The following is a 27,049-nucleotide window of genomic DNA, read 5'->3' as shown; positions in this document are numbered from 1 at the left end:
ATAAAATTTAAACAAAAAAATAAGAGGTCTTATTAAAGTACGTCATCATCTAGTGCTAAAGATTTAGATGTTGCCATTGCAAAAATCGATTAATTTCTTATTTTTTAATTGCAAAGTGAAGAAAGGCTCAAACAACAGTGTATTTTGCAACATGCAAACTTAAGAATTTCGAGGATTTCAAGACATTTAATATCATATCATACTACCTTGTAATTTACCAAAGATATACTACAACAAAATTTTCTCGAATCATGGTTCCAGATTTCAATAATCAACACCAAATTCAATTCGATTCGACTTCAGTAACCTTGTTATGTACAGTAAAAAATTAATTAATTGAATACTCTTTCAAAAAAAATCATAATACAAAGCATATAAATCATAAATTGCTTTTTAACATACTATATATGAATTCATGAAATGTTTGACTTACCAAAACCGACCCAGTAAAATTCTGCACTATTTCATTTTCAATTACAGCTGCTACTACAAAAACTAGGCAATCATTTTTTGTGCTAGACGAGAAACGTCTAAAATTGCCAACTGTCTGTGTTCCTCACGCCACACACATACGCATACGCATATACAGAGAGAGAGAGAGAAGAGAGAGAGAGAGAGAGGCGCGGAGTTTTGTGTGAATAGAGAGTGTTGTTCTGGTCAGATCGAGTCAACTGAAGATGCCTTCTCGCCGGCGAACTCTTTTGAAAGTCATTATCCTCGGCGACAGCGGGTCTCTTTTACTACTCTACTACTTGTGCTCTACTGTTTTAGGGTTTAGTAAACGCATGATTCATCGCTCTTCCTGATTCTATTTCCGCAACTAGCTACTATGTTTTGTTTAGTCAGTTAGCAGATTGAATTTGAGTTTTTGATTACGATGATCTGAGATTGGGATGATTAGACAGGATTTGCGTATATAGTCCAGTAGTTGGCAGTTGACGCGATGTTGATTTGATTATATGATTTATCCTGATCTAATTCTCAGCAGTTGCTGAATTTTCAGTATTTGTCGACTAACTAATTGGCAATTGAAGCGTTGTTGATTTGATTATGTGATTTATCATTGCTGAATTTTCAGTATTTGTCCACTAACTAATTGGCAATTGACGCGTTGTTGATTTGATTATATGATTTATCCCGATCTAATTCTCAGCAGTTGCTGAATTTTCAGTATTTGTCCACTAACTGATTGGCAATTGAGGCGTTGCTGATTTGATTTATCGTGATCTAAGTTCCATGAGTTGCTGAATTTTCATTGAATTTTCATTTCTTAGATTGGGCTAGAGAGGAATGATTAGAGAGGATTCGTGTACATAGTCCGAGGGTAATTAGTTGACAATTGAGGCGTTGTGCATTTGATTACTTGATTTATCCTGATTTGTGCATTTGATTGCTTGATTTATCCTGATTTAAGTTCCACAAGTTGCTGAATTTTCATTTCCGAGATTGGGATAGAGCAGAATGATTAGCTAGGATTCCTGCATATAGTTGAGTTTAATTAATTGGTGATTGAGTCATCGTTGATTTAGCGATATAAGTTCCACAAGTTGCTGAATTTTCATTTCTAGGATTGGGATAGAGCGGAATGATTAGAGAGAGTCGTGCATACAGTCGACTCTAACTAGTTGGCAATTGAGGCGTTGCTGATTTGATTATTTGATTTATTGTGATCTAAGTTCCACAAGTTGCCGAATTTTCATTACTGAGATTGGGATAGAGTGAAATGATTAGAGAGGAGTCGTGCATACGTCTAACTAGTTGGCAATTAAGGCGTTTCTGATTTGATTTATTTGATTTATTGTGATCTAAGTTCCACAAGTTGCTGAATTTTCAGTAGCTATCCATAAATCACTTCTCTATGTGTTTTGCAGGGTTGGAAAGACCTCGTTGATGAATCAGTATCCTCGAAAGCTTTGTAGTCTAAGTTTTTATCTAGTGTTGTTCAGTTAATAACAAGAGCTAGAGTATTGTGCATAATCAGCTTGATTCATTTTGTTGATGTGTTTATACCTTATAGTTGAATTGTATTATTGTCTACCTTAAATGATTCTTTATAGATATGTGAATAAGAAGTTCAGCAATCAGTACAAAGCAACTATTGGAGCTGATTTCTTGACAAAGGAAGTGCAGTTTGAAGATCGGCTCTTTACTTTACAGGTTAGTTAGATAGTGTCTCATTGCTGTTTATTAATGTATGAAATCAAATCAGACGACCTGATTTTTCTCTATCGAATTGTCAACTCTAGGAGCAATATTACTTGACTCATCAGTGTTTCCTCGTCACGACTAGAGAGAGAAAGAGAGATTTTTCCTCTGATTCACGTATGAAGACTAAACTATCAAAAAAGTTATCTGAGGATAATGAATAATTGAAATATACTTTAGTGCTGCTGATTGTGTTTATGAAGGGTTGCAACGATCGTTCTGTTCATTGCAACCCATCACTTCTTTTGCTTTTGATTTTGTTCCCTTTTTTATGGGTTGAACCTTTCATTGTGTTTGTTGGAGTTTGCACATGTTTTTCTCTTTCAAATAGACGAAAATCATAGCCACCTTCACTAGAAAGCTACTAAATTGGAGGAAAAGAAAAAAAATGTCAGGATAAGGGAGGTCAATTGTTGGTGACTTTGTAAATGGCATGCTAGAGTAATTGTCTAAATTCTCTTAGCCAAATAATGAGAAAAGAGGATGCATGAGAGTCGAATGTCAGTAGGACTGATTTATCTCTATTAGTATGTGTTGGTATATCAATGGATCCTATACACTTGCAAAAAATTTCTCATATGGGAGATTATCATACTTCAAATGAATAACTGTGTCTATAATCCATTGAAATGGATGTTAAGTAGATGTTTTACGTCATGGACTAAGCTGCTTTCTGAAGTAGGGCATTAATTTTGGATATAAGAAGATAGAAGTAATTTACACGCATTGATCTCCTATGTGTCAGTGACGGATTTCTTTTTGGGTTATGCACTTATGTGTCAGAAATCTAGGTTTCAGTGTTCTTCAAGAGCATGACTTTTTCAAGAATCATTTATATGTTTAGCTTGGGAGGGAATGATAATATGCTTTTATAATGGTCTTTATCGTACTTATGAGAAATGGAAGAATTGCCCTATCAAAATGAAAAAAAGACCCCGATCAAAAAGAAATAACAAATCTCTCTATCCTTTCATATAGAAACATTCTATGTGAGTAAGAGATAGGCTTTTTGGGATGAGTGACAATTTCCTGCTCATTCTTAGTCACTTTTTGGAGTGTATAAGGTATCACCTAACCTAATGGTGAGCCCTTGGCAGGGATGGTGGAACCTATTGACCTAGGTGATTGATGATTTCAGTATGCTTAGGCTTCGTTGAGATGGAAATTGGAACAGTACTTCTACACCGCATTTTAATAGAAGCATACCATGCTATGCGTTGTTTAGTTTGGGATTTGGATTTTAGGTGTGCATACTTTGACTTGTCATCCAGACAAAATGAAGCTAGAAAGGGAATTGGTACTGATGGTAAATGACCTGGTATTTAATGGATAAGAGAGACCTGTATAATTAATTGTATTAACCTGTACAATTAATTGTATTAAGCTAAATAAACTTTTTAGCTTTGTATTCTGCTCCTTTATTTTGAGTTCCGTGGCATTAAGGTGATAATTATGTAGATCCATATAAATGGTAGTTATTGAAGAAAAGAGGGTCATGCTGCATCTTCACTCCCAGTATGTTTTCCTCATTTGGTCTTGAATCCTAAGTCACTACAGCTTTATTGACCCCCCCCCCCTCTCCAAAATTTAAAGAAAAAAAGATATTTGATCTACAGGCGTTTCTCCTCTATTTCCAAGTTATTCCTGTCTCTGTCCTTCGGTTGGTTCAATTCTATCTGTGGATCCACTGCAATGAAAAGGACAGGATAGGCATCGCCTTGCAGATGTCTTTTTTATTTCTCAATATCCAATCTAGAGAACTCAAGGTTCATCCACCGGTTGTCAAAACTTCATCTCTCTCAAATTTACTCTTGGTTCATATAAGTTTTGATATCCATGCTATTTGTTTTTTAAGCTTGAAAATGATGCCGTAATTCCAAACATCTTCATGTATTAGGTTTTGTTATTGGGAGAGATAGTTGGTGGATGTATTACCAGTGTTTATGTTTTACTCATGGGGTTAACCTGGCCTGTTTGCTGCTCTAACTTTGATATTTCTGGCGGTTTAGATTTGGGACACTGCTGGCCAAGAGAGATTTCAGAGTCTTGGTGTTGCCTTCTACCGCGGTGCTGATTGTTGTGTCCTTGTTTATGATGTAAATTCAATGAAGTCATTTGAAAACTTAAACAACTGGAGAGAAGAGTTCTTAATTCAGGTACATCTTCTTCGTTTCCCTTTGATTGCTTTCCGGGTACTACTTCTTTATTAATTCTATTGATACCAATTTACATTAGTAACTATTTATAGGCTTACAGCCCTATTTGCTTCTTGCTGAGATGAAGGTTTTATGAGTTTTTCTCTCATGGAGCTTGTTATGCTTCATCTTTCATTAATTACTCATTCAGTGCTCTCTCCTCCCTTTTGTCATAGCCGCTTGTATTTGTTAGTGTCCACCACCCAGTTTTTTTGATCTTTTTGCGTAGGATCACATGTAGATCGGTGTTAAATATGATAATATTAGTTGTTTGGTATCTTCACCTGACACTGTCTTTTTCTTGTTGAACAACTACTCTATAAATTTCCGAATAAATTTTCTGATTGGTTAGGAATTTGCTGCAGGCCAGCCCATCCGATCCAGAAAATTTTCCATTTGTTGTGCTGGGGAACAAAGTTGATGTTGATGGTGGAAATAGTAGAGTGGTAAGTTCCCGGTCCAACAAATTGTACATTGTCCCAGTTCCTCCTTTTTTACTCCCTTGTCTGTTGCTCTCACCTGGAAACAACCTTGCTACTTCTTCGGAGGTAGTGGTATGGACTGCATACATCCTATCCTCCCTAGACCACACTATGTGGGAATACACTGGGTTTGTTGTTGTTGTTGATTTGTTGCTCTCACCTGTCCACTACTTTGGTAAGCTGGCGCCTACAGCTACCATCGTTCCATGCAGAGAACAACGTTAGTTCCATAAATCCATAGTATTCTTTTTTGTTTTCACTTGAAGATACTTGTCCGTCTGTTTTAGGTGTCTGAGAAAAAGGCTCGGGCCTGGTGCGCGTCGAAGGGCAATATTCCCTACTTTGAGACTTCAGCTAAGGAAGGCACCAACGTAGAAGAGGCTTTCCAATGCATTGCTAAGAATGCCCTGAAGAGCGGAGAGGAGGAAGAAATGTAAGTTGAAACACTTTTTATACCAATTGTTGTCCATAAGATTCTAGCAGCGGGGTGCACATATCTTCCCAGCGGGGTGCACCTTAAAAATAATGTTGGACTGGAAAACGAGGGATTTAAAAATATAGGTGAGTAATTTTGTAGGACCTATTTGCCAAGGGCAAGCTGAATTGAATAAGCCTGCGCCTTGTGACCGATTCTGGTTTACATTATTGTTTTCTCTGGCTCCGTTTCTTTCCTCTGGTCTTTTCCCATGTGTCAATTAGATTATCAATTATTGTTGAGATAGACTATTATCAAGAGGCAAACAGATGATATTATGAGCTCTGTAAGATTAATGCAGTACTAAAAATTTGTCTCAGTACAAGATTATTTTACATTGATCATGATACTAATCTATTTATTTTTCTGGCGCAACTTTTTTATGGTAAAGATATTTGCCCGACACCATTGATGTTGCCGCTAGCAGTCAGCAGAGGACAGGTGGATGTGAGTGCTAAACAGCTATAATTTCCGAGGTGATGATAATCTTTGCAGCTTAAAAGAATTGGATTCCTGTGCCCCTCGTTTTATTGTTTGCTTCTCTTGGTGTGCTTATCCCCGTAGATTATCAAGTTGTGCCTGTATATTAGCTTTTGCACGGGGAGCTGGTTGGTTTCTTAGTGCTTGAATTCTGTTGGTGCTATTTTCACTTCGATAAACCTTCAAGATTTGCTGGATTCATATTCACCTCACTGGTGAAAGCTCTCGCTTTACAATAATCTCTTCAGTTGATTTGTTTTACCTCACATTCATGTAGTTCACACACAATTTGCACAATCCAACAAACATAAGTTCTCGTACAACCGTGCTAAGCCATAGTTGAGGATCATTTATAAAGGGTTGGTTAAAATCATATTTCAGGGTTGCCTAAAAAATATTCCATGCCAATTTAAAGACTTGAACTGGAGAGCATTGTAGCATGAAAACGTCAATGTTCTACAAATGTGTGACCGCAAATCAATAAATTCATAAAGATTTCCCTCAAATCATGATAAATAGATACTACACATCCGCAACATACAAATAACAGTTGCAGGCGAGAAGTGATAGAAACCAATTGTATTTCTCAGAAGAGATCTCAATACTGTAATCCTCCAGAAGAAGTCTCTTTTTTTCATCAAGATTTTACAATGTGATCTTACAAAACAGTTAAATGTATTCGTGAGAGGACATTGATTTCAAACTGTTCTGCTCAACAACAACCACGAAGGCCACAAATGCCATCACAATTTTATGATTGAACAAGAAGAACCAGACTTGTACAGATAAGCTGATTTTTGGGGAAACACTGAACATGCTGAAGTTTCACGAAGCGATTTCAACAAGAGATCATGCCAATCACGGTCATCATCATCTGCTAGAGATGTAAATTGGTACATTTGAAATAAGCAACAATTATATAGTGCCCTCAAAGTTTCAACTAATTGAGGAAACAGGAAGATAACCATACAGCAGCAACAAAGAACATATCCAGTGTAATTCCACAAGTGGGTTATGGGAAGAGTAGAATGTACATAAATCTTACCTTACCTCTTGGAGAAAGAGAGGCTATTTCCAAGGGACTCTCGGCTCAAGTGCATCAAATCAAAGTGGATATCAAAAAGGGATTACGACAGTGAATAAAACATGCCAGTTAATAAGGAAAGCAGAACAAAGCATTCAAGAAAAAGAAAAGTAACAACAATAAAATAATGCAGTAACTGAAACACAATCGACAACGCGATAACAAATATCAAAAGCAAGAAAGTACATGTATAGGGTTAATACTACAACAAACACAATACTATTAGACTCCCACCAAGCCTAATCCCACGAGACAAAGCTCAACTTTCTACTAATTTCTAGCCTAATCCACAATCACCATATCTTCCTATCTAAGGTCATGTCCTTGGTAAGCTCAAAACATGTCATGTCTTATTTAATCACCTCTTTCCATTACTTTTCGACCTACCTCTACCTCTCCTCATACTTACCATCTTCAACCTCTCACACTTCCTCACTAGGGCATCTGCACATCTTCTCAAGCTCTCAGAAATTTAATAACCAGTCCTCAGGTACCTTCTCATATAGAACAAAAATCTACAAACCTACCAAATCCTTTCAGCAGGAATTTGGATAGAAAAAGAGAACTTGGACATTTAACTACTGCTGATTAACAAGTTTAGCTTAACGACTCAGGACAACAATCATGAAAGGGTAAACACAGTCACATGACAAAAGGTATTTGAAGACCGTTTCTTTGCTCTTTTCATTTCTAGATGAGTTCATACTTAGGCACTTGACCAAATATTACTTAGTCCTAACTGAAATAAGCTTATCCTACTTTGAAGGCTGCATTGAATTTCCTGAAACTGTTGTAGGCATAAAAGAGCTTGGTGTAGGGGCTCCTGCCATTATGGGTCTTGAATTCGGTATCCTTGGGGAGCTCATTGCAGTTGGAAGCCTAGGTGCTGAATTAGCAAGAGTCATTCCAGGCCGGTTAGCAAGTACAGGTTGTGGCCCAGCACGTCTTGCATTAATTATTTGTTGACGCTCACTGACAAGCCTCTGTTTTGACCTCTCCAACAGTTCTCTGACCCTCATAACCACATTATCCATGTCATGAAAGAAGGTTATCTTGCTCTCCAGCTTGTGTAACTGCAAAGAAGCAACTTGAATAGTTGAGACTCATTGCAACAGATCGAGGCTAACAAAGTCAAACTTTAATCAGCTCAAAATCAAGTCAGAAGTCAGAACTTCACCAGACAAGTCCTAACACAATGATTAAACGGTTTAGGATTCTTCCAATGAAAAGCAACATAAACTTTAAACCAAAGGAAGGAGAATATGAGAGGTATCCAAGAGATAGAGACAGTCTAATATACTCATCCATATGACATTATAATTTCAATTGTTGTAAGAGGAAGACAAAAACATTTTGTACAACAAGTGGAGAAAAGCTTATTATCCATCTCCTAATCATGAGTAAATCACCCGGAGCTGTTTCGATTGCTCAAGATCTATTTCAGCCTAAATCTTGCATTAAAGCTCATTAACTGATCAGTCTCAAGTTTGACTGAAAGCATACCCCAGCAGAAGTACGTGAAAGCCTTGCAGCGGTTGGATGATTCCCATAGAGCATAATTAGGAGCCTAAAAGATGCGATTTTCAAAGAGCTGGCGGGCCATGATTACCTGCTTCTCTATTAATGCCGTTGTAAGCAGCCGAATTTGGTCCTCTTCTTGATCTGCAAGATACTTCGCCTTGACTGCAGCAGCTGACAAAGCAGTGACTGCTGCACGTTTGATCTTATCAATATCCAGATCATTTTTGATCTTCAATGGATCTTTTCTCCCATCTACAGAGTCTTTGACTTCTACGGTCCCTGAGCAATAGAGCACCAAGGGAAAAAAATCAGAATTATAGGAGGACTTACAATTTCTTAAGAGTCTCAGTTTAGTGCAGAGAGAAGAACATGAATCAATTTTCCGCTGTGGCTGAGCAACCATAAAGAGAAGACCACAGTTTTAGCCCCGAGGCCGTAGCAATGGGGCGCTAAACGAATATTTAAGATCCAATTTTGGTCTTCGCCACATTTGACCCTTATGGATAAAGTTGTTTTAATGGCTGCCCTACTTGATCATCTTTGCCCATCATTTACCTTTCCAGCTCCAGCAATCCATCAACTCACTACAACCCATCCTCCTCCTCCCCAACCTTGGATCTCCTTTCTTAAAACTCCTGAAATTCCTATCCCAGTCTCACATAGAACACGTTAGTCCTCCCCATTCCACACCCTCTACCGTGTTAGTTCAACTTAATTTCTTCAAGGTAAACATATATCTCATTTCTCTCTATCTCCCTTTACCTGTGGATTTTTATCAATGATTATTCACAATGGGGAATATGTGCGCATACGCTCGCCCCTTCTTTTTTATGACGCCCCACAACCACCCCCCCCCCCCCCCCCTCTCCTTCGCACCCTTGCATCTCCTTCTTGAACTCCTGAAATTCCTACACCAATCCCACATAGGACCTGCTTGTACTCCCAATTACATGCCCTCTCCTGTGTTAGTTTAAACTTACTTCATTTCAAGGTCAACTTATTTCTTTGTTCTCTCCATCTGCCTCTACATACAGATTTTCATCAATGATTATCACCTTACAAGAGGGGACCGTGCATTTGCACACTCTCCATAACAGGTGTCACTGTATATGCCACTTTTTGATTGGGTTTGAAGTTTAAGATGATAATTTAACTTGAATGCGACAGTAGTGCTTAACATTAAGATAGGTTAGTTGGATTAAAGGAATTATATCAAGGTCTAAAATTAGAATAGTAAATGACTTCAAATTCTTAAAGTCACGAAAGTTGTACTGTATCAACAATAACAAACCCAGTGTATTCCCACATAGTGGGGTTTGGGGGGTAAGATGTACGCAATCCATACCACTACTTCAGGAGTAGTAGAAAGGCTGTTTCCGATAGACCCCCGGCTCAAGACAAGGAATAATAAACAAATACTTAATAAAGCATGGAACAAGATGTCAAGACATAAATACGCCACCCACAAGGAATAATAAACAAAGAATAGTAAGCAAATTCGTAATAAAGCATGCAACAAAGTGTCCTAGCAGAAATAATACATCTACCAAGTAATGCCCTACCCCAACGACTCAAACTGACACTAGCCTTCTATCCTAATCCGCGTCCTCCAGATCTTCCTATCTAGGGTCATGTCCTCAGTGAGCTGTAACTGCTCCATGTCCCGCCTGATCACCTCTCTCCAGTATTTTTTCGGTCTACCCCTACCCCACCTGAAACCATCCAAAGCAAACTTCTCACACCTACGATCCGGGGCATCCGTGCCCCTCCTCATCACATGCCCGAACCATCTCAATCGGACTTCTCGCATCTTGTCCACCGAAGTCACTCCAACCTTTTCCCAAATAGCCTCATTTCGAACTCTATCACCCCTATTAAGCCCACACATCCAATGCAACATCCGCATTTCCAGCACCTTCAATTTTTGAATGTGAGAGTTCTTGACTGGCCAACATTCCGCTCCATACAACATGGCCGGACGGACTACCACCCTGTAAAATTTGCTTTTAAGCTTGGGCGGCACCTTCCTATCACACAACACCCCCAAGGCGAGCTTCCACTTCATCCATCCCGCCCCAATACGGTGGGAGACATCCTCGTCAATCTCACCATTCCCCTGAATCATGGACCCAAGATACTTGAAACTATCCCTCTCACACACTGTCTGGGAATCCAATCTTACTACCACCTCGTCTTCCTACCTCACGTCATTAAACTTGCATTTCAAATATGCTGTCTTGCTCCTGCTCAACCTGAACCCTTTAAACTCAAGAGTCTGTCTCCACACCTCTAATCCTCTAATTCATCGTTCACACCCCCCGCGTCTCATCAATCAAAACTACTATCATCTGCAAAAAGCATACACTAAGACACCTCTCCTTGAATACGCCGCGTCAACACATCCATCACCAAAGCAAACAAAAACGGGCTAAGAGTGGAACCCTGGTGCAACCCCGTCAAGACAGGAAAATGCTCTGAGTCTTCTCCTGCCGTCCTCACCTGAGTCTTAGCTCCATTATACATGTCCTTGATTGCTCTAATATACGCCATCGGTACCCCACTCACCTCCAAGCACCTCCCTAGGGACTTTGTCGTACGCCTTCTCCAAGTCGATAAACACCATATGCAGATCCTTCTTCCTTTCCCTATATTGTTCCACCAATCTTCGCACCAGGTGAATTGCCTCCGTCGTCGAGCGCCTGGGCATAAATCCAAACTGATTCTCCGAGGTAGACACTATCCTCCTCAACCTCAACTCGACCACTCTCTCCCAAATCTTCATAGTGTGGCTCAATAACTTAATACCTATACAGTTATTGCAACTCTGAATGTCACCCTTGTTCTTATAAAGAGGGATCATAGTACTCCATCTCTAAGCCTCAGGCATTTTTGCCAACTTGAAAATGCCGTTAAACAATTCAGTCAACCACCTTAAGCCAGCCTCGCCAGAGAACTTCCAAAAATCCACAGGGATCTTATCAGGCCCCGACGCCCTACCCCCTACGCATCCTGCGAACAGCCTCTCTGACCTCTTCTACCTTAAAACGTCTACAATAACTAAAATCACGACACTCCTTTGTGTGCTCCAGCTCCCCTAACACAATAACTCTATCCCCTTCGTCACTTAATAACCTATCAAAGTACGACTACCATCTCTTCTTAATGTGACCATCCTCCACCAATACTCTACCATCTTCCCCCTTAATGCACTTCACCTGATCGAGGTCACGACCCTTCCTCTCCCTAGCCTAAACAACCTCTTTTCCCCTCTTTTCTCCTCTAACCCCGCATACAAGCTCTCGAACGCTGCCGTCTTAGCCGCCGTGACAGCTAACTTGGCCTCCTTCCTAGCTATCTTCTACTCCTTCCTATTAGCCCGCTTCTCATTTTCATCCTTACTCTCACCCAACTTAGCATACGCCCCCTTCTTAGTCTCCACTTTCTTCTTAACTTCTTCATTCCACCACCAATCCCTCCGACGATGGCCAGCACAGCCCCTGGAAATACCCAACACCTCACTAGCAGTCTCCTTGATGCACTTAGCCGCCCTATCCCACATACCATCCACATCCCCCTTGCACTCCCACACCCCTATTCCCGCCACCTTCTCCCCTATCTCTCTCGCATTCACCGGCATAAAGCCGCCCCACTTAATTCTAGGTCTACCCTCCTCACCCCTTCTCTTCTTATCTTTCTTAATACCTAAGTCCATCACCAAAAGCCTATGCTGGGTCGAAAGATTCTCACTCGGAATGACTTTACAGTCCTTACACAACACCCTATCCCCTTTCCTAAGCAACAAAAAGTCAATTTACGTCTTGGCTATCGCGCTTCGAAAGGGGATCAGGTGATCGTCCTTCTTCGGTAAGCTCGAATTCACCACTACTAACCCAAAGGACCTCGCAAAATCCAACAGCTCCCTCTTCATTTCTCTCCCCAAAACCAAAACCGCCATGCACATTGCCAAAGCCTCCCGGTAACGCCCCAATATGCACATTGAAATCCCCTGCTACAACAATCTTCTCAGAACTAGGCACTCCTCTCACCACCTCATCCAACGCATCCCAAAACCTCATCTTCTCCTCCCCATCCAAGCCCACTTGCGGTGCATAAACACTACACACGATCAGAGTAGACCTCCTAATGACCAACTTAACAGTCATCAACCTATCGTTGATCCTCTTAACCTCCACTACCTGCCCTCTAAGCTCTTCATCTACTAAGATGCCAACTCCATTCCTACGCCTCTCGCTACCAGAGTACCAAAGCTTGTAACCATTCACATCCCTAGCCATAGACCCTACCCACTTAGTCTCCTGAACACACGCAATATTGTATTGTATAATGAAAGTACTAATGGCGTGGTGTCAAACACTCGGAGACATCCCTAAGTGGAAGAGTGTCGATATAAATCGAAACTGGGGGATTCTATAGCACTCAAAATAAAGCAGCAACCATCATTACAACTTTCAACGGTTATTTGTGTTTGGGGAGAGGGTTAGCAGGGCAAAATGGATGACAAAAGGGGAGTTTGAGAGTTTAGAGAGGTGGGAGAAAAGAGGGATTTAAGGACTAGTGCATTGTGTGGAGAAATAGTAAAGCGAAGGGTGCTAGAATAAACTTCAGTGGCGTCTTAAATTTGAACATCTGGATTTGGTGATACGACTAAAGCACTGTCATATTATCAATTACAATCTCCATGACGCTGGTGGAAGCGCACAAGCTGCATGCCACTAACCGAAGACTCAAAAGATCCTTTGTGATCATCTTAACTACAACAACAACAAACCCAGTATATTCCCACCCAGTAGGGTCTGGAGAGGGTAGAATGTACGCAGTCCATACCACTACCTCTAAAGAAGTAGAGAGGCTTGTGATCCTCTTAAGTGAAACATTATTTTATAAAATTAATAGATTGATGATTTACTCACAAATGCATGTCATGTAGTTTCTTTTTTTGGGGGATAACTAATAGATGCCATATAGCTGTAGCATGTTTCTGTTTTTCCTATCCTTGCCAAGCATGTTACAAGATTTAATTCCAAGAATCATATCCACTCTTTTGTTGAGCTTGCACTCCACGATTAGCGAACTTTATTTTATTTTGACTGAGAAATCTACTGTTCCAGCAGTAAACTCGACAGATAATAGACCTGCCCTCTATTCTTCTCCACTTAAGTACCAGTCCTGGATCATCAGCTAGGATTCAAACCCGTTACATGCACCTACCACACTTCCTGTGCTACACTACTTTTCCCATTTAAAATCCCCAAAGGCAACATGATTAGCATAACTTATCTATGCAAAAAAACATAATATATTGAGAACTTGGACCTGTATTTTTGCCATTTTCAAGTACAATGTTCGATTTCATGGATTGCTCTGGCTCCTTTGTTTGCACAGCGGGCATCATGTCCTCATCTTTCGGAGTATCTGGAGAGTTAGAAGGAATGGCCATTGAAGCTTCATCAACTGACTCCTTTTCGAACCCAGGTGGGACCTCTAGTTTAGACGTTAAAACATTTGATTCTGCTGTGGTACTTGGTGTCTGTCCCACTGCCAAGCCTGCATCATCTGGCTTTTTAAGTGATGCAGATTCCCCTTCTTTGTCAGTAGAAATTGCACCAGATTGTTTTGAAGTATCAGATTTCTCCTGACTTTTGTCACTCGTAGAAACCAAATGTGTCGCTACTTCAAGTTCCTTCTCATTTTTCTCTTCATGGTTTTCACCATCCCGCTCTTCGCACTTTTTGTCAATGTTTGTTTCACCTTTGGTCTCTTTATCTTGTCCAACTGACAAACTCTTCTCATCAATAACTGATGTCAACTTTTCCTCCTGCATTTCAACATTGTCATCCTCATCTTTCTTATGCTCTGGATCAACTGATCCATTAGCAGGTCTGCATAATTAAATTAACAATTAGGCTCCAAATCAATACAATACCTGTTAACTTAAGCTAAAAGGAGGAACACAAACCTATCTGAATCAGATGATGTCTTCCCATCATCTGGTGGATCTTCCAAAATAAAACAGTGCCTTAAGGCTAGCTGCTCACCAGAAGGATTACCAGAAATGGATTTCAAAGAGCTGCGCACTGAGGCAGAAACCTTTTTAGCTTCTACCAGTTTCACCAGGAATGCTGCCTACAGAAAGAAAGAAAACATCATAATGACGACAACCAAAACATATTTCAAGGGCAAACAAGTATAGTAAAAAACAAAATACAGATGGATAAGTAAGGTCATTGATTTCACCCATATTTCAATGAGCAATAATCAGAGTTTTAACAGCAACAACATACCCAATGAAATCCCACAAGAGTTTTAACAGCAGAATAGAAAGCCAACCTGATTCTACTTGTAACGACTTACCCTCTATAGAAAAATAATCGGTAAAGAGTAGCTTTTTATATATAAGACCAGAAGAAGTTGCTGGATAAGTTACAACCAAAAAGCACACCATTACAGATAGTGTAATGTGCTAATAAAGTCGATCATGGCATTAGTGTCAGAAGCATGAACATCTTCTATGCTAAACTAAAAACTAAGCAAACCAATATAATTTGTATTTGGTATTAATGACTGTTCTTCCTACTTTCAAAAAACCTATCATTTCTTTCCAGACGATCAACTGCCTCTTTTGAACAACTGCATTGCTGTAATGAACCTATTCTTTTCAAAACAAGGTCTCAACCAGTGAAAATGGTGAGAAAGAATTCCACCGACAGAAAGATAATAACTTGATCAAGTAAAAACACAAATTGAAATTTTGATTTCATTATTTAGGTAAAGGTATGAACATATTCCTAGCTCTTAGTAGCGTGCCTTGAGTGCTCAGTTGCATCAGAATTGTGATTGAGCAAATGTGAAGACCAACATACCAATGCCATTACAGGATTGCCAGCTTCAGCAAATGAAGCACGTTCGCCAGGTGGAGGATAAAAATCAACAGCTGTAAATGCGTCCCTCAGTGCATTGAGTGCACAGTTCTCACCAACTTCCTCCTGAGGAATTGGCCCATTAACATTCTCTGGTTTCGATGTTTCCACTGTGGATGAAAGCTGATCGTCATTTCCATCATCCTTGGTTTCTGTTGTTTCTGGGGCATCTTTACTGGCTGATGTATCATCTTTAGACAAAACTGCATCTTCTTTTTCTTTAACAAGCTTGTTACTTTCAGCATCAGTATCCAGGAACCTATCCTCTATTGGCATTTCAATGAAATGCAGAATACACTGAGCTTTAGTCTTTGTAGCCACATGCTCCGCAATCTCATTCCAATTTTCCTTATACAGCTCTAATGCCTCAAGGAGAAGAAGAGTCTCCTGATCTGTCCACTTTCCACCACTTGCACTGCCAACCTCACCAGGCTCCATAACAATGAAATCTGAAGGGGACATCCCAGATCCAAACTTCCCATTATTGAAGCATTCACTACACAAGTCAAAATCTGCCTATGTAGTAAGAACAACCAACACAAAGAACACAGTCAGGCACTTGAGCAAGACCTCAAAGTTTTGACAAGACATACTTCAGCAGTGAAGACCTAATATTTAAGTGAACAGAAATTATGGATCATACAACCTAAGGATATTAAAACATGAACAACTGTATGCATCAGGTATGCTATGGCAGAAAAAGTTTGACAACGAGAATAACAAGCAGCTAAATCTACTGGGTTGGCTCAGGCACACGCCTTTTATGCCCAGAAGGAAATAATATGTGGTTCTGAATCATATTCTTTGATCGTCGACACGTATATGAAATTAACCAAGATGACGATCCCTTCATCTAAATAATAACATGAATTAAAAGAGATCACTGGTGGTCATGTCCTAGACAGTAGGCAAGCCGCAATCATTTCTCATGTCAATATCTTACCTCATTAACCCAAAAACAAAAATAAAAGGACATTAGAGTTAAGAAAAAGTACCTCCTTTTGGCAATGATACCGCTTTCTCGAGCAGTCAGCTGAGCAAGAGTTGCAATGGTACTCAACAGCTGGCCCTTCGGACTTTAGTTCTTCAGCAATTGCTGACTCTGGAAAGAACCCAGAAGACACAGAAGGAGTAGCTACACTAGACCTTGGAAGAACTGGGGTCCACGTTTCATCTGATTCGAATCGAAACAGTTTATCAATCAAAGAATCTGTCCTTGCTGCCTTGTCCCCATCAATATCAACGTTCATAACTGAATTGGTTTGTGGGAAAGGGTGATAATTAATTAAACCCCAGTAGTCCAAAAACTCCATCACTTCCTGTTTAACGTCCAAATCTCCTGCTGAGAGCTCGGACAAATCATTTAACTCAATTTGAATATTGGGGTTAGTGTGATACTTTTTCATGATCCAATTCCGTATCTGCATGTATATTTCTGGAGTCCTACTTTGCAACTTCTCATTGAAGAATGATGGCATTGTTCGCTTCTCCAAAGGATGAACCTTCGTCCAAGAGAACCAACCTAAAAATTATGAAAATGTCAGAGAGTATCTGGAAAAGCTTTTAGTAGCACAGTACAGATTTTAACCACACAGCCCCCCCCCCCCCCCAAAAAAAAAAAAAAGGAGGAGCGAACATGTTAGCACCCCTTTGGTCTACCAACGGTTTACGCATGGAAAATTTAAAGAAATCTGAAAGTAGATTAAGTCAGCTTAACAATTAATCATGTTCCTATTTCTTTTTAGAAGTTATTAGCAGTAAGGAGGTTATTCCTTCACTTTCTCATTTCAGTAGTAGTCCTTGTTATTAGGTGGGTGGTTAATCCACCAGTGTTGTATTTCAAGTTATTTGAATTCAATGGAAAGATAAGCAGAAAATTATTCCAGACTTTGAGTACTTAAATTCAAGAGATTACAGGTTCTCTGTTATGAACCAACAACACCATAGATCGTAGGAAGGAAATATTTGATTTCATCTTGCAGCGTCCCATAACTAGATCCATATCAGGGGACAGTAACAATTTGGTGTCAGAGGAGGAAACTATGGGCGATCTAATCCAGCGACAACTGGCACATTTGTTGGCCTTCTTCCAACCAATCTAGCAAGACAGGAAACCATAAATGCTCGCTTGGATTCACTCACGAAGCAAATTCAAAGGTGAATGTTGAAAATGGCAGTTACAATAGAGGTTGGAAAGGTAAAGCAACGGTTGCAGGTTGAGGATCAGAAACTAGTGGGAATCCAATCATTCCTAAATACACAAAGTTAGACTTGTTTCCTTTCTTTTGGAAGGAATTGCAAAACTCTGGTTTCTTCAACTAGAGAAAGATAATCCCCAATGCTTAAGGGACAAGGAATGTAACACCCCACATTTTCGGCCTAGAATTCAAACCGTCATTCCTACGTGTATAGACCCAAACCCAATGATTCTATGTCAATATAAGTGTGATGATCAAATCTAAAGTGCGGTTACATCTTTGGAGGTCGAGTGAGATCATAAACTCCAAACTCAAAGGCGAGTTGAGGACCTTTCCGTGATCCAAAGTACCCATTGGTGCCACTTTTCACTAACGGTTCATATAGCTACTTAGTTTTCAAAAAACAGAATTGGACATATGTCATCCATTAAATGGTCCATGTTATCTAATTTATCCTACTTTATTTTAATTCATCCCAATATAACTCAACAATGCTAATAGTGATTAAAATCATCAAGTTCATTAGGAGAAGATGGTAACAACAACCATAAGAAAATTCATCACCGCAGCAACGAATATAACGAGTTAGGAGGCCTACCGTATATCAAATGAAAGATCTTGGAGTCTTCTTTCCAACGCATCTGGTTTCACCTTAATTCGATATCGGAGTAGAAAGTTATGATCATTTCTACCTCGGAGTGTCTGTTTGAGAGAAGGTGACGACTTGAGTTGATAAGCTATCAACTAAGTGACGAGCTATCAACTTAGTCGTCAGCCCTAACCAGAAAACACCTTAAATCACTTAGGAAAGGTGATGACTAGGTTGATAAGCCATCAACTAAGTGATAAGCTATCATCTAAGTCATCACCCTTAACCAGAAAGTGTCCAAGTCCAGCTAGAGGGTGACGACTAGGCTGATGAGTCATCAACTAGGTGATAAGCTATCACCTAAGTCATCAACTAAAAATTCCTAAAATTTTTATTTAGTTTCTTTAGGGGTATTTTGGTTTTTTTCCTTACCTCAAACCCTACCCCCACAATTTAAAACACACTTTAAACGCTATTTGCCCATTATATGTCAGTTTATCATCGCTCCTTCTCCTCTCCACTCTCAAGAGAGAAAAGTTAGGATTTCTTTCAAAAACTCATGCTTTCAAGGCATAGATTCAAGAGGTCTCAAATTTTTGTTCAACAAAAAGGTATGTGGGACTATCCTAAACCTAATGGGCTTAATTTTATCATTTTTAACAAGCTTTAAGAATATATGATTATGTATATATGAAAAGGGGTTTTTGAAACCGTTTGAGGAGAATGTATTATGAACCCATCTTTATGAAAGTAGTTGTTTCTCATGAAATTTCTCCATAAACTTGAATTACTTTTATTTGTACACGGGTTATGAGTTTCGAAAATTGATACAAGAGCATGCCTTACAAAATTCCCTCTCTAATTGTGAAATCCATTGCTTATTTATGTAGTGGGTTGTTCAACTGCATGATTAAAAGCTTGGATTATACGTTTTACTATCCTTGTTGAATTGGTATGGCCTTTTGAGTCTTGCATAAGTTTCATGTGTTATTTGACATAAGAACTCTCACTTGATGTTTGAATCTTTGGGGTGGTTATTAATGGGTTTTTAAATAAGAGGGCTTCGGATATGATGTGGTATGAGATGAATGACATGCAAGTCTGGGTACGATGATACCCTGTTATGATATGCCCTTAACGGACTAAGAAAAGAACTGTTTATAAGCATGAAGTATATTTTTAAGAGGCTAAAATTGGGCTTAAAGAGAGTTGGCACGAGTTCAGATAACTCATTGCCCGAAACCGCATTTTGCCGACACGGGTTTTATTTTGCCCTGAAACAAAGAATGGTACGTTGGCGATGGCCTTGTGGCATAGTAGAGATCAGAAACTCCATCCCTTGCGACAAACTTGGGTTGGGTCTTGGCCGCCGAGTTAAGAGCGGATTCCATATAGCCCGTGGAATTTTAGAAATGTAGGGTGTACCATCTAGCTCAGAATTAAAGCAAAGAGTGGAGTCAATGTTCTACAAGAATGTTTTGAAGTCTTTGAATTATGCCCATGTGTTTTACCTATATTATGCTAAATTGATTTCGAACTGCTCTCAAATATTTTACATGAATTATACGTTATTTTGGATTGTTCTGCATACCAGTACTTTCCAAGTATTGACCCTTTTAATACAGGTTCTGAGGTACAGTCCCATGGTCCATCACATCAGTAGAACATTTGGATATGACAGAGTTGGTGAGCCATCCATCCTTCGGAAGGCAATTTATTCATACGTTGACTTCTCTTAGTTTATGGTCCAGCCGGGGACCTTGTCCCGGCCTAGACAGTTAGTTTCAATAGAAGCTTTGTAGACGGGACTTGAGTATTATATTGTCATAACTTCATAGACATATTTTGATTATAAGATCAACTTGGATTTCAGTTTTATCTTCCGCACCTTTATTTCGTATGAATTATGTTCATGATAGCATGTTATGGGGTCTCTCAGGCCTTCGTGGCTTGGGTTGCCAGTCACGGCCAGGGCTTCGGCTCGGGTCGTGACAAGGAACAACCCCTTTATTAATTGTTGATTGCATGTAGAACGAAGACATTAGATTTCTCACCTCAACAACCCGCCATATATGTGAAGAAATTGACCAGATCTGAAATGGATGAAAGACAACTTAACTGTGACAGACTATTCACTTTTTTTCCATCAGTGCAAGAAATTATTCTGGTTTGATTCCATTGATGATGAGAAAGAATTTGCCGAAGAATAGAGAAATACTAGTACTTTCCACAATGCTCGAGGACAAATGTGATTTGAAGGAGAGGAGTAGTGTTAGCACCCTTTAGTCTACCAACAGTTTAGCACGGAAAATTTAAATAAATCTGAAAGTAGATTACTTCAGCTTATCTATTAATTGATTATGTTCTCCTTTTTCCTTGTAGTAGTTATTAGCAATAAGGAAGTAATTCCTCCACTTTCTCATTTCAGTAGTAGGAAGTTATTTCCTCGTTGTAAAGTGAGTGGATAACCCACCACAGTTGGATTTAAAGTTATTTGAATTCACCAGAAAGATAAACAGAAAATTAGTTTTTGTGCTTTAACCCAAGAGATTATAGGTTCTGTCTTCACGAACCAACACCATAAATTTATGGTAGAAAGTATCTGATTTCATTTTGCAGCGTCCCATAACTAGATCCATATTGGAACCGTAACAGAGCAATTTCCATTTTGAACTTTTGACAAATTGAAAAATGCAAAAGTTGCATGCTTCCTTTGTCCCAATTTATATGATAAATTCCTTTTTAGACTGCTAAATTGTTCAACACCATTCTATCACATAAAACTCCCAATTTATATACCACATTCCTTTTTGGAATGCCTAAATTGTTCAACACACCATTCCATTACATAAAACTCCCCCGACTATCAAAGAATTAAAATTTATTCCTGTTCGAATTCTAAACAATGATATGATATTGTTAAATGTCAAACTAACTTTCAGTCATTACTTAAATATTTTCCTCTGCTATTGCTGATGAATGAAGTATTAAAGTCAAATTACCTTCTTAAATCCATCCCAATGAAGCAACACCAAATACTGAAGGAGTATTTACTATGAAACTGTAAATGTAAAAACTCTTATCTTTATCAGTAAAGTAACACTAAATCTATCAAAAATTAAACCTTAACCTCAGGTCATTGAACTCCTTGTTTCCAGCATATCGTCAGCTTACTATATCAACATTCTCTAACTTTTCAATTTCCAATTTTACAAAAATCTATTTCTCTAAAACTCCGCAGCAAGAAAGCATAACAAATTGAGAGTTGAAAGACAACAACTGAACTCACCTGCATGAGTAGGCACAATATGAACATTACGATCTCGGGATCCAATTGACTCAATTTCAGCTTCAATTTCAGCCTCTAATGCCTCCAAATCCTCCTTCACTTGATTCGACTCTTTCTCAACTCTCACCGCCTCTTCTACACCTGCCTCGGCCTTCGGAAACACCTCCGATTCGATCGTAAAACCAAAACCTGACGGAGAACCAGCTGCGGCGGCGGCGGCAGCTGCGGCGTGGTTTGGCTGCTGCCGAGCTCTTGTGAGCGGACCATTGTGGATCGGTGGGAAAGGTACTGCTGATTGTTTCTGACGCTTCGATAAAGTTGAGGGAGGAGTAGAACTAGCGCCACTCCCAATGGCGCTTGCTTTTCGTTTGTGGCCGCCACCTCTCCGACGCGACGTAGGTGGTTCAACTGACGGAGCGTCAGCCGATATCGGCGGCGTGTCGGCGGACGGCGGTGGTGGAGTTCCGGTGTCCTTCCGTTTCTCCTCCATTAAAATGAGAGCTGAGCTTACTAGCAACTACGCTTTAGATCATTGTCTTCGAAATGTATATGTATATTTAATCCTAAGGATCAATTCGCTGGGCCGTCGGCACATGTAATTTACATGGACTATCTAATCAACACCGTCAATTTTCATCTAACACCGCAACAGTAATGATCAATACCAGCCTTTGCTTTCGGTGGAGACACTAAATAGGCGATTGGACTTAAATATTATTCACAATGTTCTGAAATATATTTTAAATTTATTTTGTAATATTTATTTGGTCATGAAAATAAAAAACTTATTTCAAAATAGATTTCGCAATTTTTATTTTTTTTAAAAAACATCTTTCGAGGTGTTGCACTTTTTGGATACAATTTTTTCTATCACTCTATAAAAAAATATATTCATAATTTAAAATATTTTAAAAATATTATGATCAAACACAAATTCAATTCTATTTTAACTTCAAAAATATAAATAAATTAGATATATTTTTTTAGTTTTGATAGACAAACGAATCTTATGAACCAATTTATTGAAATTGGGTTAATTAATGGTGTTATGTACTTTTTCCGAGCACTATTTTTTATTAGCATCAAAGAGAAGTATTAGGTTAATAGCTTTTGAATTCGTTTTAAATATAATTCTTCTAATAGCTGATGGTTTCATAAATAAAAGTCTCTTAGAGATGTGATTAATTAGGAAATGAAACAAGACATTTTTATTACTAAAAATTTAAAAGTGAAAATTCATAGTATTATTAATCAGTTCAAATCAATTAGTTTGCGTACTGAAATATATAGAACTATTATTAAAATTATTGTAGCTAGAATTAATAAGTATTTATATGGTACTATAATATCTCGTAATCATTTTTTGTATGGATAATAAACAAATTGTTGACAATGTTTTTTTGGTAGCAAGAATATTATATTAGCGCCATAACAAAAAATCTACAGAGAGAAGTTTGGCAACGCTGCTACCGTAGTATCTGTACATTGTGTAATATTTATAAATCATTCGTTATCACTAAATATAATACTAGTAGAAATATTTACAAATATATTAGGCGGCAAAACTCCTAAAGTCTTAACGCACCTAGTAACAAAATCTCCTCTTTTATCAGCATTCAAAACAATTAACAGATCTTGTGGAGGAAATCAAAACGTAGTAGTATCCTTAGTCAGATTTGCAGTAGTTAAATCGGATGATTGTGCAGTAGAAATGACTCTTTCTATCAGGCTATCAGCTAGTTTGTTCTACTCTCTATAGGTATAAGCCAGTGTTGGACTACCCAATAGCCGAAGGAGGTATCTGCAATCGCACAATAAGGAGGAAAAGTTAGTATCCATTTCTCATGGATTGTGATTATTAAAGTATATACATGGAAAATAAGATGAGAGAATGACAATTATATGGCCTTAAACATTGCAAACGACAAAAGTTTATGATAGAGTGGGTGAATTAATTTCTACTCTTAAATATGAATTTTCTTGACACACTTTTATTAGATAATGGATCGTGCGATGTATCAAAAATCTTACTTGCATATTTTAATCTAAAGAATGAAAATTATGGAGTGTTGAGCTTATTAGAAGAATAAGGTTAAATTCGTCGTAATAATTGCTCATATTAGACGTTAAAGATTTCTTTTTGATTTTTGAATCAAGCGGATGACCCTCCAAAAAATCATAAAATAAACCTAAAAAAGGTAGTCAAATGCCGAATTGAACCTCCTTTCCTCCTCAACGAAGTCATTAAAGTGAGCAACTCATATTTGCTAGCTACCTTAGGAAACTTAGGCGCGATACCTCATTGTGAATTTATTTTTCTTTCACGTATTTTTTTTTTTTCAAATTAATGATTCATTTATATTTGATTCGATTAATACTCAAATGCTGCTAAAATATCAAAAATTTTAAAGACCATATTGTTTGGGTCAAAAGGTTAATTTTAATAAATCGATATCATTTTATCGTAGACACACTATTGAAGAAAAAAATAATTATATTATAACAGAGACAGAATAAATATAAAAAGATAATTTAAAGTTATATTTAGATATTTCTATGATAATTAGGAAATCAAAGAATAAGATGCTAACGTTTATTAAAGAATAATCTAAAAAACTCTCCCCCGACCTCACCCCCACCCCGAAAAAAAGAAACTACTTAAATCCTCCGAGCAAAAAAAAGTAAATACAACTACTTGAATTAGTGTTCTTTATCATGTATGTTCATTTCTTTATATATACCAGTATATATACCCGCGCGTTGCGCGGATGATATTAAAAATATTAATCATTTCAAATTATATGATTTGATTTGTATAACCACGTTCAATTATATTGCATTAACTAAAGTTTAATTGTCATCTTAATTTTCATTAATTACAATGTATAGACGCAGTAACACTTTGGAATGAACGTTAGTCATGTCTAAATGAGTGCGTTTACATTGACAAAATAACCATTTAGTTAAGCTGGACTCTCTTAAAACTTAAGACTTTTTCATTTTTGTAAAAGTATGTATCTATTCTGAAGATTAGGAAGTGTTAGTAAGAATAAAATACCGAGTTGCAAGTTTTTATATAATTAAATATTTAACGACAATTAGAGGTTTTTTAAGATATTATTGACTTTTGATCCCGTGTTTATAAACAAAAAAAACTTTTGCCAATATGTTTGCATCCAAAAACCAACAACAACTTGGCAAAATTCTTTATTCTGGTAAAGAAATTAGCCTCGTTGAAGTAAAAAGTAATAGAATTAGATTCAGACACCATTAAAATTTTTCTTTTTCAAGTTTAAATACAGCACTCAAAATATGCAATACCAATATGATTTCACATAACTTTTGAGAAAAAGAAAAAAAATTATATACAACATCTAATATTTCTTGTTAACACAAACACTTGCCGACTAACATCAGATAGAACTATCAATTATTGTATTTTCCTGAAAAAGTCAAAAAGAAAAAGTTGAAAGTGATATAGGGAATATACATAATTGTCACAAAAATGGATAGTGATTTCAAAGGACAAATAAGAGAAAACAACAATAGCATACCAGTGTAGTCGCACAAAGTGGAGTCTGAAGAAAGTTGAGTATACGTACACCTCATTTCTACCTCAAAGATAAAGTAGAGAGATTGTTTTGTGATAGACTCGCGGCTTAGGAACAAATAAGCGAGTCAAACAAAAACCAACATTAGAGGTCAATGTCTCAGAAGTACTAAACATAAATGATGCACCTCTCTACTATAAAGGTTATGCAATATTCCCATTTAAGATAGACATAATGTGATAATTCGTAAAGCAGCTTAAGTACTTAAATTTGCAATGTTTCATAAGCTAAACTTTACAACTATGACCAATGTCATGTCTTGAGATGTAGGTTATGCGTTGTTATACATAATGTATTTGTTTATCACAATGTAGTATTCAAACTCCATTTAGCCTACTGCGATTTCAAATAGAACTAACATTTGTAAGTAAAATAGATGGCCAACTAACTTCTGATTGTACAGTAAAATTAGAGAGCCTTTTTCTCTTTATAGTTTGCAGCCAAGCAACGAATAAAAGTCATCCACCATCAATTACCAAAAGAATGTAAAACGCAAGCATTGAAAAGAGATTATATTACATTTGCAGTAAACACATGGGAGTTATGATTTAAATGACATGTTTTTGTTCTTACCAATTTCAAACATAGAAATAAATTATTTCCACTACAATTTAATGTTACAATATATCCAATAATTTAACATGTCGTTAGTTACCTCTAAATTCTTAAATCACTACTTGATTATGATAAAATATCTTTCATTTTGTTCCTCAGGATAATAAGAAGTATTCATAAGAAGAGTGAAAAAGCTTCATACCTTTAACATTTCATTCACTCTTTACTCCAAATTAAGATAAATAATAGTGTCCGAATTAGAGTACTGCAAAAAATAAATTCAGTATACTTTTCAAAGATTAATATTAAGTTTTGGAGTGTGACATCATAATTGAATGTGAATAAAATATGAGACACACCTTGAGATATATTCAAATGTAAAAAAACCTCATGAAGAAGGAGAATTTCTCTTTATGTCTTGTCTTCTCATCCTTCATCTTACTCATTTTCTCTCGCAACTTTCGTACTCCTTTTGCAAACACTCGTAAAATGTGCAGCCAAATAGGGTATTATTTGTTGGTAGCAATTTTAAAAATTTATTTTGTTTATTCTAAATTTTAAGGCATGAAAGAAAAATTGCAAACAAAATACATACCTAGTGTTCTACCCAAAAACAAATACTTAAGCAATTTTCTAATTGGAAGATTTTTCACAAAAGAAGACTTGAAATCTATTTGTATCCATAGAGATAGAGATAAACACCGGTTGAAAGAGAATAGAAAGAGAAATAACAGGGAAGTTATGAATAGTGATGGAGAGAGGAGAGTGTGAGAAGTTATCATCTCAGTTTATATAGGGTAGTTAATCTGCAGGTTAGTGTATTTTTTTCTTTTTTTTTAAAATAAATATATATATATATATATTATATTTAATTAATCTTTTTTTTAAGTTGAATTTTTGTAGTGTTAACACTTGTCACTTTTGCCTCTCCTATTATATATAAATAGATTTTTGTAGAGTTGACACTTGTCACTTTTGCCTTTCCTATTTTATATAGATAGATTATTATCATCTTTAAACAAAAACTACTACTTTAATCAGAGTTCCTTGATATGTCCATTCCTTTCATGTATTTAATCCTATTTTAAAATCTCCTTGAATAGCTTCGGTAATGAGATTATTATCAGGGTGGATCTATGATAGCGGGTGTGGGTTTTCGGGAACCCACACCCGTTACCGTAAGATTTATAATTACAGGAGAAAAATTATCAAAATATATAAATATTAATAAGTGGAAATCCATAAATAAATAGTAGTAGGAAAAGAATTGAAATCCTGGATCAAACACTGATTACTACTACTTTTTTAAAAAAATCAAGTGGAAGCAAAATCAGAAAAAAAGAAAAAGGAAAAAAAATGCATTATGAAAAATGGCATAAGCTTGGGGAGTTTTAAAAATTAAGGCCCTTTTGGCTAAGCTTGTATAG

At 37.4% G+C, this 27,049-nt stretch overlaps 2 protein-coding genes across 4 annotated transcripts; one reads left to right on the top strand and one right to left on the bottom strand.

Moving 5' to 3' along the window:
- The first annotated feature begins 179 nt into the window (after window positions 1-179).
- LOC107850339 (ras-related protein RABG3f) lies at window positions 180-6,103 on the top strand. Its single transcript, XM_016694796.2, has 7 exons — window positions 180-730; window positions 1,872-1,898; window positions 2,058-2,157; window positions 4,215-4,361; window positions 4,766-4,846; window positions 5,170-5,315; window positions 5,749-6,103. Exons 1-7 carry the CDS (start codon window positions 678-680, stop codon window positions 5,813-5,815), a joined length of 621 nt encoding a protein of 206 aa, XP_016550282.1. The 5' UTR covers window positions 180-677; the 3' UTR covers window positions 5,816-6,103.
- A 298-nt stretch (window positions 6,104-6,401) lies between these two features.
- Window positions 6,402-22,092, bottom strand: LOC107850337 (SWI/SNF complex subunit SWI3D). 3 transcript variants are annotated; one of them, XM_016694790.2, is made up of 8 exons: window positions 21,457-22,092; window positions 16,376-16,902; window positions 15,324-15,896; window positions 14,420-14,586; window positions 13,777-14,342; window positions 8,531-8,721; window positions 7,681-7,994; window positions 6,402-6,714 (listed from the first exon to the last, which is right to left on the bottom strand). In XM_016694790.2, exons 1-8 carry the CDS (start codon window positions 21,944-21,946, stop codon window positions 6,708-6,710), a joined length of 2,835 nt encoding a protein of 944 aa, XP_016550276.1. In that variant the 5' UTR covers window positions 21,947-22,092; the 3' UTR covers window positions 6,402-6,707. The 3 variants fall into 3 exon arrangements, 2 of the variants coding, with proteins under 2 accessions (XP_016550276.1, XP_016550278.1); XM_016694792.2 differs by having other exon boundaries at window positions 6,402-6,711; XR_001668550.2 differs by lacking the exon at window positions 6,402-6,714 and having other exon boundaries at window positions 7,772-7,994; window positions 8,425-8,721.
- Between the last annotated feature and the right edge of the window lie 4,957 nt (window positions 22,093-27,049).

Source organism: Capsicum annuum, chromosome 8 (genome assembly GCF_002878395.1).
Source record: "Capsicum annuum cultivar UCD-10X-F1 chromosome 8, UCD10Xv1.1, whole genome shotgun sequence".
Taxonomy (NCBI): Eukaryota; Viridiplantae; Streptophyta; class Magnoliopsida; order Solanales; family Solanaceae; genus Capsicum; species Capsicum annuum.
This window is presented reverse-complemented; position numbering and strand designations above follow the sequence as displayed.